Below are 15,928 nucleotides of genomic sequence, written 5' to 3' on the forward strand. Positions count from 1 at the left end.
GACCATGTTGCTGCCTTACATATTTCGTTCATTGGAATATTTCCTAGAAAGGCCATGGTAGCACCTTTCTTTCTGGTTGAGTGTGCCTTTGGTGTAATAGGCAGTTCTCTTTTAGCTTTAAGATAGCAGGTTTGAATGCACTTAACTATCCATCTAGCAATGCCTTGTTTGGATATTGGATTCCCTGTATGAGGTTTTTGGAAAGCTACAAACCATTGTTTCGTTTTGCGAATTTGTTTGGTACTATCAATGTAGTACATTAGTGCTCTTTTTATGTCTAATGTATGTAATGCTCTCTCAGCTACAGAATCTGGTTCTGGGAAGAACACTGGGATTTCCACTGTTTGATTTAAGAGGAACGGTGATATGACTTTTGGCAAGAATTTGGGATTTGTCCGTAGGACTACTTTATGTTTGTGTATCTGTATAAAGGGTTCTTGTATGGTAAAGGCTTGTATTTCACTTACTCTTCTGAGAGATGTAATAGCTATTAGGAAGGCTACTTTCCATGTTAAGTACTGTATCTCACAAGGGTGCATGTGTTCAAATGGTGGACCCATGAGTCGTGTTAATCCATTATTGAGGTTCCACTAAGGAACTGTTGGTGTTTGGTGGAATAATCCTTTTCAGACCCTCCACAAATGCTTTTATGACTGGGATCCTGAATAGTGAAGTAGAATGTGTAATTAGCAGATAAGCCAAAATTGCTGCGAGATGTATTTTAATGGATGAAAAAGCTAACTTGGACTTCTGTAAGTGTAGTAGGTAGCTTACAATGTTTTTTGCAGATGCGTGTAATGGTTGGATTGGATTATTATGACAGTAATAAACAAATCTTTTCCACTTATTTGCGTAGCAATATCTTGTAGTAGGTTTCCTAGCCTGTTTGATGACCTCCATGCATTCTTGTGTAAGGTCTAGATGTCCGAATTCTAAGATTTCAGGAGCCAAATTGCTAGATTGAGTGATGCTGGATTCGGGTGTCTGGTCTGTTGTTTGTGTTGAGTTAACAGATCTGGTCTGTTTGGCAGTTTGATATGAGGCACTACTGACAGGTCTAGTAGTGTTGCGTACCAAGGTTGTCGTGCCCAAGTTGGTGCTATTAGTATTAGTTTGAGTTTGTTTTGACTCAATTTGTTTACCAGATACGGAAGGAGTGGGAGAGGGGGAAAAGCGTATCAAATATCTCTGATCAACTGCGTTATGCATTGCCTTGGGAGTGAGGCTGTGGGTACCTGGATGCGAAGTTTTGGCATTTTGCGTTTTCTTTTGTTGCGAATAGGTCTATTTGCGGTGTTCCCCATCTTTGGAAGTAAGTTTGTAGTAGCTGGGGATGAATTTCCCATTCGTGGATCTGTTGGTGATCCCGACTGAGATTGTCGGCTAACTGGTTTTGAATTCCTGGTATGTATTGCGCTATTAGGCGAATGTGGTTGTGAATCGCCCATTGCCAAATCTTCTGTGCTAAGAGACACAACTGTGTTGAGTGTGTCCCTCCCTGTTTGTTCAGGTAATACATTGTTGTCATGTTGTCTGTTTTGACAAGAATGTGTTTGTGGGCTATTAGTGGTTGAAATGCTTTAAACGCTAGAAACACTGCTAGTAGTTCTAACTGATTTATATGAAGTTGTTTCTGTTGAGTGTCCCATTGTCCCTGGAAGCTGTGTTGGTTGAGGTGTGCTCCCCAACCTACCATGGAAGCATCTGTTGTGATCACGTATTGAGGCACTGGGTCTTGGAAAGGCCGCCCTTGGTTTAAATTTATAGTATTCCACCATTGAAGCGAGGTGTAAGTTTGGCGGTCTATCAACACTAGATCTTGAACTTGACCCTGTACTTGTGACCATTGTGTTGCTAGGCACTGTTGTAAGGGCCGCATGTGTAATCTTGCGTTTGGGACAATGGCTATGCATGAGGACATCATGCCTAGTAGTTTCATCACTGATTTTACCTGGACCCTTTGGTTTGGGTGCATGCCCTGTATTACGTTTTGGAATGCTTGTACCCTTTGCGGACTTGGAGTGGCAATTCCTTTTTTTGTGTTGATTGTTGCTCCCAAGTACTGTTGTATTTGACACGGCTGTAAGTGTGATTTTTGGTAGTTCAGTGAGAACCCTAGTTTGTGAAGTGTTTCTATGACGTATTTTGTGTGTTGAGAATACCGTTCTTGCGTATTGGTTTTGATTAACCAATCGTCCAGATACGGGAATACATGTATGTGCTGTCTTCTGATATGGGCTGCCACTACAGCAAGGCAGTTTGTAAAGTCTCTTGGCGCTGTTGTTATCCCGAATGGCAACACTTTGAATTGGTAATGTACCCCTTGGATTACAAACCTTAAGTATTTTCTGTGCGAAGGATGTATGGGTATATGGAAATACGCATCCTTGAGATGTAATGTCGTCATGTAGTCTTGTTGTTTGAGCAAGGGGATTACGTCTTGAAGTGTCACCATGTGAAAGTGATCTGATTTGATGTAAAGATTTAGTATTCTGAGATCTAAGATGGGTCTTAGAGTTTTGTCCTTTTTGGGTATGAGAAAGTACAGGGAGTAAACACCCGTTCCTTTCTGATGATTGGGTACTAGTTGTATTACATCTTTTTGCAACAACGCTTGGACCTCTAGCTGTAATAGATCCATGTGTTTGGACATGTTGCGTGTTCTTGGAGGCACATTTGGTGGTAATCGTAGGAATTCTATGCAAGAAACATGTTGGATAATGGCTAGGACCCACAAGTCTGTTGTTATTTCCTCCCAGTTTTGGTAAAAATCTGTTAGTCTTCCCCCCACTGGTGTTATGTGTTGGGGATTTGTGACACTGAAGTCACTGTTTATTTTGAAGGGTCTTTGGACCTTTCCTCTAGTTTTAGGGAACTGTCCACCTCTGTATTGTCCCCGAAAGCCTCCTCTCTGATACTGGCTCTGGTATGTGGGTCTGGTTTGTGAGGTTGAGGGTTCTGTGGTTTGGCCCCGAAACCCCCCTCTAAATTGTGTCTTCCTAAATGTGCCTCTGCTCTGTGGGGAGTAGAGCGTGCCCACGGCCTTGGCCGTATCTGTGTCCTTTTTCAGCTTCTCGATAGCTGTGTCCACTTCCGGCCCAAACAACTGCTGTCCATTAAAAGGCATTTTAAGCACAGCCTGTTGGATTTTGGGCTTGAATCCTGAGGTGCATAGCCATGCGTGTCTCCGAATAGTGACCGCTGTATTTACAGTTCTTGCAGCTGTGTCTGCTGCATACATTGCCGATCGTATCTGGTTATTCGAGATACTTTGGCCCTCTTCCACCACTTGTTGTGCACGCTTTTGGAACTCTTTGGGCAGATGTTCTATAAAGTGTTGCATTTCATCCCAATGAGCTCTGTCATATCTGTGAATTGACAATGCGCCATTGATTGGCTGCTTGTGCTGCAACTCTTTTCCCCACTGCATCGAACTATCTACTTTCCTTGTCGGGTGGTGGTGCATCTCCAGAGGTGTGTGAATTCGCCCTTTTACGTGCTGCACCTACTACTACTGAGTCAGGTGTCAGTTGCTGCGTGATGTACACAGGGTCTGTAGGGGAGGCTTGTACTTTTTCTCCACCCTAGGTGTGATGGCCCTGCCTTTTATGGGCTCTTGAAATACTTGCTTTGCGTGTTTCAACATTCCTGGTAACATTGGTAGACTCTGGTACTGACTATGTGTTGACGACAGAGTATTAAATAAAAAGTCATCTTCAATCGGTTCAGCGTGCAGTGTCACATTGTGAAAAGCAGCTGCTCTGGACACCACCTGTGTATAAGCAGTACTGTCTTCAGGTGGTGATGGTCTTGCTGGGTAACAGTCGGGACTATTATCTGATACAGGCGCATCATAAAGATCCCATGCATCTGGGTCATCTTGGCTCATCCCTGTGTACGTTGGAGACTGCATCATAGGTGGGGTTGCAATTGGTGATGGTTGCGGTGAGTGCTGTGGTGATGGTGGCGGAGTTACTTGTTTTGCCACCTTTGCCTGTGGTTGTTTATCTTTGTCTTGGAAAGCAAGTTGCCTTTTCATCCTTATAGGAGGGAGAGTTCTTATTTTCCCTGTATCCTTTTGAATATGGAGCCTTCTCTGTGTATAATCTGGCTCCCCTGCTTCTAGCTCTTGCTCGAATTTATGGCCTTGCATTTGTGCTGAAAGGCCTTGTTCCTCGGTGTAGGAGCTTGTTCTCGGCTCCGAAGCCGGATGTTTTGGTATCTAAACCTTTTCAACAGTCTTTTTCGGCTCCAAAGCCACTTTTTTGGGTTTCGGTGTTCCGATCTCTCGGTGCCGACTCATCTCGGTGCAGGTATCTCGATGTCTAGATTGCTCGGAACTAGGGTCCTGGTGCCGAGTATGTTCTGTGCCGGTATCTCGACCGGAGACGGACGACTTCGACACATGTGTGCCCTTTTTCGGTGCCGAATGACGGTCACCGATTTTACGGGTTAAGCCATGGCCTGCCGGCGGTGGCGTCCCCTGGGCCTTCATGATTTTTATGTGAGTTTTGGTTGGGGCTGTTTTACTCACAGTTTTCTGCGTCTGCTCTGTTTCGGCCTCTTCCGAGTAAGCAATGGAGAAAGTCTCTTCTTCCTCAATGTCGTGGTGTCCTGACGGCGCCGACGCCATTTGAAGCCTTCGTGCTCTCCGTTCCCTTAGCGTTTTCTTCGATCGAAACGCCTGACAGGCCTCGCAGGTATCCTCTTTGTGTTCGGGAGACAAACACAAATTACAGACCAAATGTTGATCTGTGTAAGGATACTTGTTGTGGCATTCGGGGCAGAAGCGGAATGGGGTCCGTTCCATTAGTCTTGAAGACGCACGTGGTCGGGCCGACCAGGCCCTGCCGGGGAATTGAAGACCCGAAGGGCCACCGGCGCTTTTTCTTGATTCGGTGTCGTACTGCGTTAACTAACCCGATATCGAACGCAAACAATACCTTTGAATTTTCCGATATCTAACTAAGTTTCCGAACCGAAACACGGAGCGAAGAGGAACACGTCCGAACCCGATGGCCGAAAGAAAACAATCTAAGATGGAGTCGACGCCCATGCGCAATGGAGCCTAAAGGGGAGGAGTCCGTCGATCTCGTGACTCGAAAAGACTTCTTCGAAGAAAAACAACTTGTAACACTCGATGGCGGGATGCGCACAGCATGTGTATCTGCAGCTACACATGCCATCGAACATATATATATATATATGGAAAATTTTACTTACCAGTAGACATCTGTTTGTGGAATGCAGTGGAGTAGATTCACATGCTGTGCATAAGCTCGCCATCTTGCGTGGGGTTAGGAGTAGTACAACTTGTTTTTCTTTGGAGAAAATTTCTGAGTCACAAGATAGAGTGACTCCTCCTCTCCGTAATACTAGGCATGGGCCTCGAGTCCTTTGTTAGATTGTTTCTCCGCAGGCATGAGAGTGAAGTAGTGAAAGATAAAGAGCAGAATAGTAAAGATGTTCATGCGATGTATTTAAATATGTACATTGTTTAAATATTATTAAATTGCAACATCTATATGCGTCCGAGGAGGAGGGAGGGTGCATGTGAATCTACAGGGCTACACGCCACAAACAGATGTCTATTGGTAAGTAAAATTTTCCATTTGTTGGCATGTGTAACTGTAAATACACATGCTGTACATAGACTGTAAAGCAGTCCCTCCATAAAGCAGTGGCTAGCATGCAGGAGTTGCAATTGTTTGAAAGAGTGTTGCGAGTACAGCTTGGCCAACATTTGCCTGTTGTCGTGTAAAAACGTCTACACAATAATGTTTTGTAAATGTGTGTGATGTAGACCATGTTACTGCTTTACAAATATCACAGATGCTAATTTTTTTCCTAGTGGAGTGTGCACTAGGTGGTACAGGTAATTGTTGTTTAGCTTTACTATAGCAAGTATGAATACATTTGACTATCCATCTAGCTATAGATGTTTTAGATATAGGCTCTCCTTTCTGTGGTAAGGAGAAAGACGCAAAAACTTTGTTTTGTTTTCCAAACATTTTTTGTTCTATTTATATAATACACAAGAGCCCCTTTAACGTCTAGAGTATATATAGCTGTTTCTGCTACTGAATCTGGTTGTGGAAAGAAAACTGGGAATTATATTGATTGATTAATATGGAATTTTGAAGATACCTTTGGAAGGAAGTTTGGATTTATTCTTAACACAGTTTTTTCTTTATGAACTTGAAAGAAAGGTTCTTCCAAAGATAAAGCTTGGTGCTCACAGACATGTCTAAGGGAGGTGATCGCAATTAAAAAAGTTACTTTCTATGAAAGGAATAGTAAGGAACAGGAGTGAACTGGCTCAAACGGTTGAGCCATAAGCCTTGTGAGTACAATGTTAAGATTCAAAGATGGAGCTGGATGAATTCATGGAGGGAACTATTCTTTTTAGTCCTTCCATAAAAGCTTTGATAACTGGAATTCTAAACAAATAAATATTCTGTCTGTTTTGAAGATATGCAGCTATGGCTGCTAAATGTAAACAAATAGATGTGTAAGCTAGATTTTCTTTTTGTAAGTGTAATAAACATTGTACAACGTCTTGTACTGTTGGTTTGAGAGGGTCACTGTTTTGTGTTTGACAACAGCAAACAAAATGTTTCCATTTTGCCGCATAACATTGTCTAGTTGTAGGATTGTGTGCTTGTTTAAGAATATCCATACATTCCTTTGGTAATTTTAAATATCCAAATTCTATGACCTCAAGAGCCATATCGCTAGGTTGAGTGATTTCCTCTTCCTTTGATATTGTTGCCTCTATATGATCCTCTAAAGTAACCTCTGGTTTATTGAGAGGTAAGCTTTGTTTGATTGGACGAATGTACCTGACATGATGATCAAAAGCCCCTTGCAAATCCGAAAAGTACCCCTGTGTGAGCTGGCTTGCAGAGCATAGCTTTGGCTGTTTGATACTCTTATTAAATTTTTCAAGTGTGGTATCCACTTGTGGCCCAAATAAATGCTCTTTATCAAAGGGCATGTTTAAAACTGCTTATTGTTCCTCCGGTTTAAACCCTGAACATCTGAGACAGGCATGGTGCCTAATGAAGACACTGGTGTTAACATTATGTGCTTCTGTATCAGCAGCATCAAGCGCACATCTAATAGAGTTATAAATTGTTTGTCCCTCATTTACAATTTCTACCCCCCATTTTACAGTGTTCCTCTAGGAGGTATTGTAAAAGCTCCTCCTTGGTATCCCAATGAGCTCTATCATACCAGGATAACAAAGCTTGAGCATTCGCAATTCACCAGTGATTGGTTGCTTGGGCTGCCACTTTTCCCTGCTGCATCTAATTTTTGTACATTATCAGGAGGAGGTGTGGCTCCTGTTGACTAACTATTAGCCCTTTTGCATGCAATAGTCTGGAGGGATCTGTGTTTTTATTTTTATAAATAAAGGATTGGTGGGTGCAGCCTTGTTTTTGTTTTTTTATCCACTCTGGGAGTGATATCCCTTGATCTAACAGACTCTTTAGTTCATCTGCAAGCCTGAGCATGCCTGTAAGTATTGAAAGGAATCGACTTTCCTTATGTGTTGCACCAAGGGTGTCAAAATAAAATATCCCCCTCTATTGGATCAGATTACATATGTACGTTGTGAAAATGCTGCTGCTCTAGCTATAGCATGTTGATATGAGGTGGAATCGTCAGGTGGTGACGGTCTAGCTGGCTAAAGATGTGGATCATTTGGTGTTATAGGATCCAGATTATACTCATCCCATGGGTCCTGTTCATCTAATGTATCCCCTAAATCTTGAGCCCCGCCAGGTGGTGTGAACCCTAAAGAAGGGACAGATGTTGGTGGAGGAATATGTTATGGAGAATTAGGTAGAGGTGGAGAGGTTTGACTTCCTTGGAAAGTTAATGTCCTCTTTAAAGGGGACAGAGGTGATGTTATAATCCGCCCTGTCCCTTCTTTAAAGTCGGCGCTCCATAACTTCTGAAACTGGTTCCACCTGTGATGGAGTGGTGGTTATAGACTGTCCATAATCACTGAAAGTCTTTTCTAATATTTTCAGTTCCCAGTTTTTTGTGGATGGAAAGTTTTTGGTGCCAAAACTGTGGTTGGATGGTTTTCGTTTTCCGGTGCTGAAGTGGTCGGTATCAAAGTTTTCGGCACCTGAGCACCATGTATCTTCGGTCTTGTCAGAGCTGAAACAGAGCCGCTGGAGGTCAATGCTGAAGATTTCTCTTAGGCTTTCTTCAGTGCTGAGCTGGAAGGTGGGGCATCCAAATAAGTTTCTTGGCTCTGACCATGGCTGGAAAGCAGTGGAGGACGGGAGATCTCTTTTGATGTTGTGTTGGTGGATGGAAAAGGGGTCTTTTTACTCACAGTCTGCGCTGCCTGTAATGGTTGACTCTCGATGTCCGACTCCACGTCAGAGTTCGAATCTGGAAAGGAGAAGGCCCCCTCCTGCTCCAATTCTTCCCAAGCATGCTCATCACCGAAGATGTCTGGTGTGTCATCTGAATGTCGAGATGCCATTTCCATCCAACGAGCTCTTCGATATCAAGTGTCTCCTTTGATTGAAAAGAACAGCACGCTCCACAGGTCTGCTCGTTGTGGTCAGGAGAAAGACACAAATTACACACCTAGTGGAGTTCGGTGTGTGAGTTTTCAAATCCGAAATGGCTGCATAGTTCAATGGCACGTGGAAGAGGTTGGTCCAAAGAGGGCCAGAGAGGGCTTCTTATCGCCCCAAAGGGCTGAAAAATTCAATTCCAGGTGTAAAAATGGAACCGAAAGATAAAGTATTGAAGAATACGCAATTAAAAACAATACCGACGATGATAGAAAGACTGAAAGAATACAGTTTTAGACTGTATGGAGCAGAGAACCCCGAGATAGAGGAACACATGTCCGACCAAATGGCAGAGAGAAACATTCTAACAAAGGACTAAAGGCCCATGCCAGGCATTACAGAGAGGAGTCGCCGCTCGATCCCGTGGCTCGAAAAGTTTCTTCAAAGAAAAACAAGTTGTTCTACTCCAAACCAAACACTAGATGGTTAAGCTTATGCACAGCATGTGTATCTACAGTGACACATACCACCAAACATATTTATATATGATTGTGTTAAGAAACTATAACTTGTGGTCTAAAGTTACTTTACAGCATGAGTTATGGTTTCTTCAGATAAGTGTAACCTGTAACTGCTGAATTTGTTTTTGTTTTGTGAGAATAAAACTTGACCCTAACTATAAAGTTCCGCTGTTTTTCCAGTGAAGTTCTATTTTTTTTGTTTGTTTAATATGAAGTAATATATAATTACCATACTTTAATACATCCATGGTCACACAAGGCCTTCAGGTAGGACCTGGGATCAAACCCCACCCCAATGACCCTAACCCCACACTGTGCATGCCCTTTGGGTGTGTGCAGCAGGGTTTTGTTGTCTGAGTGGGTGTCATTTTTTTGTTTGTTTTTCAGATACCTGTCTCACTCGAAAAGTTACACTGGGTGCCGTGCTGAGTCCTGTGGTGGATCTGCGTATCCTTGCGCAGGTCAAAAAAATATAATCTGAGGCAATTTGTTGCCCATGAGGGGTCCCTCAGAGACCCCCTCCATGTGTCCTATGGGGCTAGGATACCTCTATCCTGACCCCTAATGGGAATTTTTAGTCATGTTTTCTCCCTAGGGCCCAGCCAAGAAACAAAATGGAGGCCACCAAACAGGGCCTTGCTTTTGCCCCCGGATCCGCAGATTCCCCCAAAGGTGGATCCGCTGGTCTAGCTATACAAATATAATTTTTCTTTAATAACTCCAAAACTACTGAACAGATTTACACCAAATTACAAACAGGGCTCTTTCTAGACCAAGATATACCTTTCTGCAAAATTTGGTGTAATTCCTTTCGGCGGTTCAGGCTGTAGTCATTTTCGAAAAGGTCAAAATCCTCAGGCATTCCTTGGGGAAGAAACATTTTGGGAACCCACTCCTCCCTTTTTCTCTGCCCCCATTTGACGAATCCCCCTAAAAACTTTCCAGAGCGCAGCTGAACTAACTGGTGTACTACTTTTGAAACTTTCATGAAGATTTGTCTAACAACGCCAACGTATGTATATATTTGCCCTCAACGGTCCCCTTAAACAATGAACTTGGTTGAGTCACATGACTGATGGAAATCAAATCTGGTGAACAACTGCTGAATAACACATTATCAGCTACTCTAAGGTGGATAGTTGATCTTACTAAAGGGTTTGTGTTCCCTGAGTTTCAACTAGTGCAGTCCACTTGTGTTATCCTGAATATAAAATGATTTGCAGCATGAATCGGAATAAAAATGTATTTTTAACAACACTAGACCAGAATATAAGGATTACTACAATAAAGCTTCAGGTTTAGGTTTATTTATTTAAATGCGTGGTTAATAAAAACCAATGCATCATACCTACATTTTAAGATAAATACATTTTAAGAAACTCCCCATTTCAGTCTACAAATTTACTTTTTGTCTTTACGTGCAGTCCAGCATCTCTAACCGTAACTTTCCTAGTGTATATTACATGGGAAGGATAATGTTGTTTAATGCTTGCAATGACCTCCTATTTAGAGGTGAGCATATTGTTGTCCGACAATTTTGTTGTAAAATACATCATTTAACAGTGCCCTCGTCTTTATGCTTGTGATCCGAGTATGTTATAAAAGTAATTCTTAAAAGGTAGGTGCTAAAAATATTTTCGTATTTACTATACGAGCCCATGAGCCAGCGTGTACCTATGTTATGTTTTTACTTATTTTGAACTAGTAGTAGTTTTTTTTTTTATATCAAACGTAAACAATTTTGTAAATTTTTACATTTAAGACAAAGTCAGAAGGTTTAAAGCAGGCAATCACCGCTTGTCTACAGGACCGTATCCCCCTTTGGTTGAATGCCGCCTTTAATAAAAAAAAATTGGTAGTTTCATAGGTTGTTACAGATACAGATCAGGTGAATTATATCTTCCAGTCCACATCCGCACAGCCTACACTGAGGAATTGTTACAGTGCGTTCCCACTGGGGTCGATGGGCATTACCAAGAATAATGCCACAGCGATGTTTGATGAAAGAATCCTTGTCTGCTTTTGACCACCAAGCCTCCAGATAAGGCTGATATTTCAGGAGCTTGTACTCATTTATTACCATCCAAGAGCGCAATCTAGTAGGCTCTTATCCATAATTACCGATCTTTTCTTCACTGTTCAGTTTAAGATTTTTTTTGAACGCGTAATAGGGGAGATTTGAGCCCCATAATTCCAAGTCTTCTAAGGCCTGATCTAAATACTATCTTGACTTGGCTTTAGGATTTGAGCTGATCTCCTTCCAGAGTGCCTGGCAGAGCTGATTTTCTTTTGTTGACTGTAAATGTTTCCAGGTTTTGATGTAACTGGATTGCCTAGCTATGCACTGGTTACTACAATAAGGCTTAAACAAAATCCCACAAATAATATATCAGTTCCGAGTTTCTCTCCTTTTCATCAGAAACATCAAGTACCAGCAGCCCAAAAAATAATCCTTATATGGGGTTGCCTGATGTTTCACCCTGAGTCATCAGCAAGATTGCCATCTGTTCAGTCTGTAATTTGAAATGTTCCGGGTGCATGTTATAGAGGAACTGCACCAGTGTCAAGGTTTAGAAACCATTTGACATATTCCCAAAACCCTATTCATTGTGTTTTAAAAAACTGGGATATTTTACTAAAACACATTGCCAAGAGCTCTCATTTGAGCTATTTTAATAAATCTGACTTACCCTGCTTTACACTTAACGACGTCATTGTGTTTACAAATGAGGACATAATGATAGACTCATCTTCAGGACAAACTGAAAGATTCTGAAAATATAAAAAGAAATGCAATTAATTTTCTTAAATCTACTTTCGGGGTTTTATTAAACTGCTAACAAGCAAAGTCAGAGAAGACAAACTTCACAGACTATGAATGGAGCAAATAAAAAAAACACAGCAGAGAATTTGAAATGTTTATACCAGAATGAATAAACTTAAAGTGTTAGAAACTTTACCATTCAATGCAAGATGATGCCACTGCAGTGCCTCACTTGGATCTGTCCCTTAAGCATACAACATTCAAATCCTCAGGGTTTAAAGGCCATATTTTGATATTGTTTCTACAAGAGTCTGCTGTACAATAGCACTTACTTACAACTGAGCTCCTAAATCCACCCCTTACAAAGAGTGCCATAGCAATAACAAATATGCAGAACATTTAAATCATACACATGCCAACCTTGACAAATTTTTAAATACAGTGAGACAAATGTTTATGGAAGAAACATTGTAGGATAAGTCAGAGCTCTAGCTGGACAAAATGAGAACTGTTCACCTTTAAGTTTGATTTTAAATGTAAATTTCCTACTGTACACTCCGCGTATACCTGAAATCTTGTTTAAAAAACCACAACATTACGTCAGCTGGTATGAAGTCTAACAAACAAAAAGCCTTCAGGTTAACATTTTACTGGATTTCTTGAACCTGTGCTGGGGAGCAAACCAAGACCATCCATTGTTTATCTATTGTCCAACATGGACACGCATGGTTTAAACATCTATCAGCCACAGCGCTAGAATCCACTTGGGAAAAGAGGAAGGAAATAAAACATATTAAGGATTTTCGGATTACAATATACCCCTATTTCTTAACAAAAGGCTAAGGGAATACTTATCACATTTAGAGCAAGAATACATTTGTAATTTAGCTAACTATCTGGAAAGGAAAATATTACTTACCCAGTAAGCATCTGTTTGTGGCATGAAGTGCTGTAGAGTCACATGCTCTGCATACTTTTGCCATTTAGTGTTGGGTTAGGAGTGGTGCAAGTTATTTTTTTTTTTTTACGAGGGAGCGTTTCGAGACACGGGATCGAGTGACTCCTCCTCTCGCTGATAGTACGCATGGACATTGACTCCTTTATTAGATTGTTTTCCGGAGGCCGGTGAGTAAAGGAGTGGAGTATAGAGAAAGAGATGTCCATGCAAATGCAACTAAATATGTACACATAAATACAAACAGAATGTAACTGGAACAGCCAAAGGCGCCAAGGGAGGAGGGACTTCACATGTTAATCTACATCACTACATGCCATGAACAGATGTTTACTGGGTAAGTAACGTTTTCTGTTCTATGGCATATGTGGCTGTAAATACACATGCTCTGCATAGACTGTAAAGCAGTCCCTCCATATAAGCGGTGGCTAGCTTGTGGGAGTTAAAGTTGACTGGAAAAGTTTTCGTAGCACAGCTTGACCTATGTTGGCTTGTTAACATGCTAGTACATTCACACAGTAACGCTGTGCGAATGCATATGGTGTAGGCCATGTAGCTGCCTTACAAATGTCAGCTATAGGAATATTTCCAAGGAAAGCCATAGTGGCACCCTTATTCCTAGTAGAATGTGCTCTAGGAGTAAAAAGTAACAGTATATTTGCTTTTGCACAGCAAGTCTGTATACACTTAACTATCCATCTTACTATGTTGTTTATGAATACTGGACTGCCCTTGTGAGGTAGTGAAAAAGCTACAAAGAGCTGTCTAGTTTTCCTAAACTCTTTGGCTCTCTCAATGTAAAACATGAGAGCTCTTAACATCTAGAAAGTGGAGAGCCATTTCCGCAACAGAGTCAGGCTGCAGAAAGAAGACTGGTAACTCAAAGGATATGTTTATATGAGATTGTGAAACCACTTTAGGAAGGAACTTCGGGTTTGTGCGAAGGAACACCTTGCCTCTATGGATTTGGAAGAAAGGTTTTTCCAAGGTTAGGGCCTGGAGCTCACTGACATGTCTGAGTGGTGTAATGGCAACAAAGAAATCTACCGTCCAAGAAAGGTATTGAAGAGAACATGAATGAACTGGCTCAACAGGAGGGCCCATGAGCCTGATAAGCACTATATTGAGGTTCCAGAATAGTGCAGGAGGCACCCTGGTTGAAATGACCCTTTTAAGGCCTTCCAGGAAAGCTTTACTGACTAGGATTCTGAACAAAAAACTAGGTTGTCTGTTCTGTAGATATGCAGCCATAGCTCCAAGGTATAAGTGGATGGAAGTGTAAGCTAAATTTGCTTTTTGTAAATGGAACAAATAACTAACTATGTCCTCAACAGTAGCTTTGATGGGGTCAATACGTTTGGGCTGGCAGTAGCAAACAAAACGTTTCCATTTTGCAGCATAAAATGCTCTAGTTATGGGTCTACGAGTTTCCCGAGAATGTCCATGTGTTCCACAGGCAATCCTAAGTAACCAAACTATATGACTTCAGGAGCCATATCGCAAGGTTGAGTGACCTGGGGTCTGGACGTCTTATCTGTCTTTGATTTTGAGTGAGAAGATTCAGACTGTTGGGAAACTTCACTTGGAGAACTACTGACAAGTTTAGAAGTGTGGAGGACCATGTCTGACGCTCCCAAGTGGAAGCTACAAGGACCATGGTAAAAGAAGCTTGCCTGATCCTCCGAACCAGAAACGTAATGAGAGGAAGATGTGGAAAAGCGTAAGCAAATATCCCTGACCAGTTCATCCATAGAGCGCTGCCCCTGGACAGAGGGGGTGTGGATACATGGAGGCAAAGCTTGGGCATTTTATGTTTTCTGCTGTGCCGAAAAGGTCTATCTGAGAAGTTCCCCACTTTGCGAAGTATGTTTTAAGGACTTGTGGGTGGAGTTCCCACTTGTGGACTTGTTGCTGCATCCTGCTCAGCAGGTCTGCAAAGTCGCTGTCCGTCCCTGGGAGATACTCTGCCACCAGGTGAATGTGGTGGTGGACAGCCCACTTTCATATTTTTTTTTTTTTAGAGAGTTGTGACAATTGGAATGACCATGTCTCCCGCTCCCCCCGCTCCCCCCCACCCCCCCACCCCCACCAATTTCTGTAGGTAGTACATGGCTGTCATGTTGCCCATGCCGACTAAGACAACCTTGTGAGACAGGTGATGAAGAAAAGCTTTCAGGGCTAGAAATACTGCCTGAAGCTCAAGATAATTGATATGTAGGGACTGGTGACATATCTCAGAGGCCCTGTGCTGTGAGGTCTTGGAGGTGAGCGCCTCAACCTGTCAGTGATGCATCCGTGATCAGAATGACCTGAGACACAGGGTCCAGAAAAGGCCACCATTTCAACAGGCTGGTGGTGTTTCACCATTGCGGAGAAAAGTGAGTATGGCGGTCTAACAACACTAGATCTTCCAGGTGACCCTATGAATGAGACCACTGACAAGACAGACAATGCTGTAAGGGACGTATGTGGAGTTTGGCATGGGGAACGGTGGCAATGCAGGACACCATCATCCCTAGCAGGCGCATAATAGTCCTGACAGTGTATGTGTGACTGAAGACTCTGAACACGGACAGGTTTGGGTATGATAGCCTCAATTCTGCATTGAGAATAGCTCCTAGATAAGACTGCATTAGAAGGGGTTGGAAGTGGGATTTGGAAAAGTTGAGTGTGAAGACCAGAGTGTGAAGGGGATCCACTGTCAACTGAGTGTGATATTGGCAGTGTTGTAAGGTACTGGCTTTGATGAGCCAGTCATCTAGGTAAGGGAACACGTGGATGTTCTGTCTCCTGCGGTATGCAGCAACTACTGCTAAACACTTTGTGAAGACTCTGGGATCGGTCGTGACCCCGAAAGGTAGGACTTGAAACCCTTGTCTGCCAAAAATCTACTTGCCACCAAACATCATGTCCCCAAGAGAAGCCAAAAGAGCACATCCAGGTATAGCGGAAAAGTGCAACATTTGCGCCCCTGAACCTAGTAACTGTATCTGGGAAATTCTTGGTGCACATCAAGATCTGCTACGAAGAATCCAAGATGTCACTAACCAAACTGTAAAATGACTTATACATGTCGTCCAGTAGCACTGCAAAAACCAGTTTGGTCAACTTCCACAAGGTATAGATATATCAGATATACAGGCCC

General features: G+C 42.3%; 1 protein-coding gene across 1 annotated transcript in view; it reads right to left on the bottom strand.

Annotated features, from left to right (window-relative positions):
- The window catches only part of NCKAP1 (NCK associated protein 1), a 906,912-nt gene that overhangs the window by 562,627 nt on the left and 328,357 nt on the right, over positions 1 to 15,928 (bottom strand). Inside the window, exon 14 of the mRNA XM_069225777.1 lies at positions 11,755 to 11,836. Within this exon, the coding sequence (XP_069081878.1) occupies positions 11,755 to 11,836 (82 nt within the window). The remainder of the gene's footprint in view (positions 1 to 11,754; positions 11,837 to 15,928) is intronic.

The sequence above is a fragment of the Pleurodeles waltl genome, chromosome 3_1 (genome assembly GCF_031143425.1).
Source record: "Pleurodeles waltl isolate 20211129_DDA chromosome 3_1, aPleWal1.hap1.20221129, whole genome shotgun sequence".
NCBI lineage: Eukaryota > Metazoa > Chordata > Amphibia > Caudata > Salamandridae > Pleurodeles > Pleurodeles waltl.